This window comes from Arvicola amphibius, chromosome 1 (assembly GCF_903992535.2).
Source record: "Arvicola amphibius chromosome 1, mArvAmp1.2, whole genome shotgun sequence".
NCBI classification, from domain to species: domain Eukaryota; kingdom Metazoa; phylum Chordata; class Mammalia; order Rodentia; family Cricetidae; genus Arvicola; species Arvicola amphibius.
In genome coordinates, this window is record NC_052047.1 from 13,688,642 (window position 1) to 13,694,641 (window position 6,000).

General features: G+C 36.7%; 1 protein-coding gene across 2 annotated transcripts in view; it reads left to right on the forward strand.

Moving 5' to 3' along the window:
- Positions 1-5,343, forward strand: part of Rchy1 (ring finger and CHY zinc finger domain containing 1) — a 20,814-nt gene extending 15,471 nt beyond the window's left edge. For both annotated transcript variants that reach the window (XM_038327622.2, XM_038327631.2), the window contains 5 exons: positions 884-928; positions 1,030-1,088; positions 1,176-1,202; positions 1,993-2,113; positions 4,181-5,343. In XM_038327622.2, the coding sequence (XP_038183550.1) occupies positions 884-928; positions 1,030-1,088; positions 1,176-1,202; positions 1,993-2,113; positions 4,181-4,309 (381 nt within the window). In that variant the 3' untranslated portion in view covers positions 4,310-5,343. The remainder of the gene's footprint in view (positions 1-883; positions 929-1,029; positions 1,089-1,175; positions 1,203-1,992; positions 2,114-4,180) is intronic.
- The last annotated feature ends 657 nt before the right edge of the window (positions 5,344-6,000 follow it).

Genomic DNA, 6,000 nt, shown 5'->3' on the forward strand with positions numbered 1-6,000 from the left:
AGTCATTAAATTAAAAAAAATTAAAAGGACAGGCTAATGAAGATAGCTTGGAGTCAGTGATGTTGTGGGAGCTCGATCTGGTGAGATGCTAGTGAGCAGTCAGAACAGCAAGATGTGCTAGAGAACAGGTAATGACACAAAGCCACGTGGCGATGCACAGATAATTAGAAATGGGTTAATTTATATGTAGGAGCAGGCTAATCATAAGCCTGAGCCATCGGCCAAGCAATTATAATTAATATTAAGCCTCTGAATGATTATTTTCTAAACGGCTGCAGGGATTTGCGGGTGGGAGAGAAACCTGTCCAGTGGGACCAGGCAGGATAGAGAATGACTTTCGACTAAACAATAGCCTTATGGATTGTATTTCTTTGGCTCTGTTCTGGTTTCCATGGCATTTATAGAACACATTTGTGTACACACATGCACACGTGTGCATACACACAGCCAGCCCATTGCATATTCACTTCATTTGAATTTAATTCACTCAGCGATGGCATTAACTGTCAGAAGCATCCTAATTACTTAGATGTTAAGGTATGTGGGTTTATATATATATATGGAGTGTACTTGAGAAACAAAATGATCTCTCCTTCTATATAATTAGACATGTATTGCTATGCAAAAACCTCACACTGCTGAGATTCCAGCTGAACTCCACCTCTTAGTAGTGTACACATGGAGGCCAGAGTGCAACTTGCAGGAGTGGGTTCTCTCCTTCCAACATGTGGGTTCCGGGGATTGAACTCAGGTCCTCAGGCTTGGTGGCCAGTGAGTCATCTCACTGGCTCTTTTAATCAGTTTATTTTTTTTATTAATGTTGTTGTAGCTGACATTTTTATCTTTTCACACTTTTGTTAATGTACGGTTCTCCTTTTAACAGTGTATTGAAAATGTTTCTCGGCAGAATTGTCCAATATGTTTGGAGGTGAGTGTGGAATATTTTTCACTTTGGAAATCTCTTTGGTTTAAAGTGCTTGAGTGTTGCTAGTGTCTTTATACGGCACTAATAGCTTCCTTTCCTTTTAGGACATTCACACGTCCCGCGTTGTTGCCCATGTCTTGCCGTGTGGGCATCTCTTACATAGGTAAGATAACTTTCTTCCTGCTTCGAGGTGTTTGGAAGCAATGGAGGTAGTTTTTCTTTACTGAATTACTGTTCTATTTTCTTTCAGAACGTGTTATGAAGAAATGTTAAAAAAGTGAGTTTTCTTTTGATTTTAAAACGTACAGTTTTAAGATGTTTGTTTTTGTGAGGAGGGTGGTGGGGAGGTGGCAAACCATGGTGGCTAGGTACACTGTTTGGGGTATGGCAGATGTATACGGAGGTGACTAGAGTAAATAACTGGTGTTTAGCAGGCCATGGCATCTTGGGGAACAGGTCTGTATCTCTGTTCCCATGTCCTTATCATGCCTATTTCTTTACGTAGCTTGAGGCGGGCAAAACCTCTTGTGTTCTAACCATATGTTCTGGGAAACATAGTTGCCACTGGAATTAATCATGGTGTTGTAAAAACATTGAAGAACAGTGTTCACATTTTATTGGCTCTCTATATTGGTCCAGCAATGAACTACAAAGAAAATGTTCTTTAAAACTGGAACTAAAATGAGAAATAGGAGAGAGTAGAATGGTGCAACTATTGAAAACTTTAGACAGGAAGTAGTAATATGATTGGAATTCTTTTTAAGGAATAGAAATTCTTTCAATCAGAATTGAAGTTGTTTTGCTAATGAATAGTTTAATTGGTATTACTAAGTAAAGACAGCTCTACAAAGAGTATTGACTAGTTCTCTGTTTTAGAGAATTGAGGATAAAGACTTAGGATTTAAACGCACCATAAAATACAGAATTGAATATTTATCTTTTTTATTGCATAGATTTTTCAGGTTCCTGAGAAGTTAGCTTGAAATGTAGAATACTACCCTGTTCGGGTTATGTGCCAGTGAGCTTGTGTCTTCTTGTATATAGATCCTATTCATTGTCTCTTGCAGAGGCTACAGATGTCCATTGTGTATGCATTCTGCCTTAGATATGACGCGGTACTGGAGACAGCTGGATAATGAGGTCGCACAAACTCCTATGCCATCTGAGTACCAGAATATGACTGTGGATGTGAGTAGAATCCATGCTTAGGACTTTTTAGATTTCTTGCTGATATAGTCTTTCTTATTTTTGCTTCTTTGCTTGAATTTGTCCCAAAATTACTATTTGGCATTGCAACTAATTAAAGCAAAGGAAATAAATTATTTTTTAAAAAATTTTTTTATGTTGATGTCAGACTAGGGTGAGAAAAAAAAATCCTAAGAATACCTTTGTATAGTTTTTCCTCAACACTAGATGGCAGGCAAAAACTTTTTATGAATTTTTGACAAGTCACTTGCCAGAGTCAGAGGCGAATCACTGATATTTTACCTGTGTTTCACTTAAATTATTCAAAATTGTGTTTTAAGAGAATATATTAGCTCGTTTTTGAAAGGTAGCTTTTGGATTTTAATGTTTACTGCCCGTTTTATTTTGTCGTAGACTTTATTTGGTCTCAATTAGCTTATTCCCTTTGGCCCTACAGAGAATTGAGAGTTGCTGTGTTGTAGCTTATTCTCAGCATAGTATTGAGTTAAATCAGAGTTGAAAAATTAAAAAGCTTTCTGATGCTTTCATAACTTTTGGACATATAAATATTCTCATTGTCTACAAATACTTTCAAACACAAGGAGGAAACAAAACCAAATAATTATTTTTAATATGGGACACATATCTCAGTAGTAGTTAGCATGCGCAAGGTCATGGGTTTGATCCTAGCACTGTAAACAAAAAACAAAACCCCTTCTGGTTTATTTACATCGTAAAGTTCCAAAATTAATGTTGGTAACTGAATTGTTACTGAGGACAATGGAAGATCCTTTAGATATTATCTGGTAACTGAGATGTTTATTAGTAGCTGAAGTTTACTGTGTTCATATGGACACTTTTTTTTAAAATAGCTTTGTGAAGGTACATGTCACATACATTGGAGCCCATTCCTTAAATGTATATAATTCAGTGACTCCTAGTACTTTTTAAGTAATTTTGCAAACAGTACCACAATTTTTATTTTAATATTTTAAAATATTTTGTCACTTATGAAGAAACCCTATGGCCAGGACTGAGGTGGCTCATTTGGTAAAGTGGCCTGAGTTTGGATGTCTAGAACACGGAAAAAGCTAGGCATGGTTACGGCATGCTATAGCTTTGTCCTTGAGGTGGAGGTAGAGTCAGTCCTTGAGAGCTGTTGACCAGCCTGCCTGCCTGAGTCCTTGAGCTTTATGTTCCGTGAGGAACTGTCTCAAGGGGTTGAAGGTGGAGAAGACACCCAGCATGAACCTCGGGTATACCCACACACACACATACCACACACGCACACACGCCACACCAGAAAACATAACCAAACAACAAGCACCTCAACAGCTGCACCCCACCAGCTGTACCTCACCGTAGTCACGTCTCAGACAACCTCAGATCTCTGCCTTTAAGTAGAATTCTTAAAAGTAGTTTTCCAAATTATGTGAAGAACAAATAGAATTTTTTTGTTTATGATGTGTGTATGCTAAGACTATGTAGTTATATGTTGATGTATTCTCAGATGGACATTTTGAGTTTTCAGTGTTTTAACACCAAAAGGCATTGAGTCTTTATCATGTTAGGGACTAGCAAGAGGCTTTCTGGCTTAACTCTTAGAAAGTGCTCTTGTTCTTGATTCATTCCTAAGGCATAGTAAACCTAAAAATTAAGCAAAAATATTCCAATTTGTAGAAATTTCAATTTTATTAGTTAAGATTAATTCTGAGTACCAGTGAAAATAATGAAGTTGTTATATGTGTTATTTTATATTTTAAGTATTGTTTACCTAATGATTTAGTGTTAGATTTGAATATGTCTGTGCTAATTTTCTTGCTTGTATTATGTATACTTTTAGGAAGTATTTTAAAACGAATCTTCTATGCTCAGATTCATACTTTCAGAATTCAAAGCTACCTTAATAATCTTTAAAATAGTCAATGGAGAAAAGACATTTTCACTGCAGAAATGTATATAGATATATGCCTGTATCTCAAACCTTTTATATGACCCTCAAATGATTGTTTTATAGAGACAGTGCCACTTGTAGTTACAAGGCTTAAGTCCTTATTCTTCATTTTTCAGATTCTCTGCAATGACTGTAATGGGCGATCCACAGTCCAATTCCATATCTTAGGCATGAAATGTAAGCTCTGTGAGTCCTACAATACTGCTGAGGCTGGGGGTCGCAGAGCTGCCATGGACCAACAATGAGCAGCCTGTCCTTGGCTGGAGAACAGCTCTGTGATGTAGATAAACTCCGTGTAAAAGACCTTGTTGTCAGAATGTGTCCTAACTGTGATATTGCAAAACAGCAGGTCATATTATATGTACCTACGGATTCAAGCTCTCTGGATGGAATTATCGTAACTCGTACTGGATGAAGCCGCTGCTGGTGTGTTGATCAGAAGTTCTTTTAGTCAAGTTTTGAAGTCAATGATGTTTGCCTCAGATATAGTCACACACATAGAAATATTTTATATTTTCATGGAACTTTAAGTGACACTATGCACGCAGAGTTCATTTCTAGTTCTTGATAGAACTACATTTAATTTTAGTCTTTGATTTTTAAGGACTGTAATATAATTTTAAAGTTCTTATTGTTAAAATCTAATGGTTTTGAATTTTCTAAGACAGTCCTTTGGATCCTACAAGTGAGATTTTATGTAAAAACTACCAATAAAATTATACTGAGACATTGTTTTACAGGATTTTTTCCCCCAAGGCTGTTTATTTTTGTTTTTATTGTGACAATAAGGTCATTTTATATTGTAAAAGAAGTTCTCTTCTTTTTTTTTTTTTTGAGGTGTTTTTCTATAATAAGTATGAGTGATTGGGAAAACGTGGCTTGTGAAATAATGAAGCTCTTCCGAGATTTTAAGGCAACTATTATTGTTGTAATTTCTTTCATTCTGCCAAAATTACTTCTCCACATTGTAATTCATTCATCAGATATTTATCAAGCAAATGTAATCCAGGTATGATTCTCAAAGCTTTATAGATGACAATGAATAGTGTATACAAAAGTTCCTGCTCTTGTAGTGGTACATTCTGCCATTCCTTGTATTTGATCAACATATTCTGTTTAATTAATGTAAGCAGTGTATGTATTCAATGTAAACAAATGGATTATTTTCTAAATTCTCAGAAGTAAGAGATGAATGAGTGGGATGAGCTATTCCTGGCAAGTGCTTTCATTTTATAATACTTTTTTGTATTTATATAACAGAATTAAATATGCCTCTTAATTTAGGACCAAAGTTAATAATGTGCCAGCCATGGATGGGTCGTCTGTGTGAACCCCTGGTCTCTAGGTTCAAGGAACAACATAGTGGGGGGTGGATGGAAAGGATGTAAGAGGAGGAGGAGGAGCCAGCCAAAACCCTGCAAGGGGTGGAGGAGTGATTCCTGAAACCCTGTCCCTAGGAATGGCTCCCGATGGAGGAAACACTACCCAGTATTAGGGCGTGTGGATTTCTGGTAGTGATGTATGCTCAAGTGGATGGCGTCACCTGTGTGTCTATGGACAGCACTAATTGCACCCAGTGGATTATTAATTAAAAAAAGATAGGGTAAGATTGAGAGATGGTCAGTTGTTAAGAGCACTTGCTTCTCTTCCAAAGGACCTGAGTTTGATTCCCAGTTCCCCCAGAATTTCAGGGGGAATTCAGAATTCCAACACAAATTCATATAAATTAAATACAAATTTATATTTTTATATACAAATAAATTTTTAAAAAGGACGGGCCAGGCATGTTGGTGCCTGCTTTTAGTCCTATCACTGAGGAGGTAAAGGCAGGAAGATATCTGAGTTCAAGGCTATCCTGGGATACACAGAAAGACCGTGTCTCAAAAAAAATAAATAAATAAAAGTTGGGATGTGATTTGCTAGGGAGTCTTGGTGG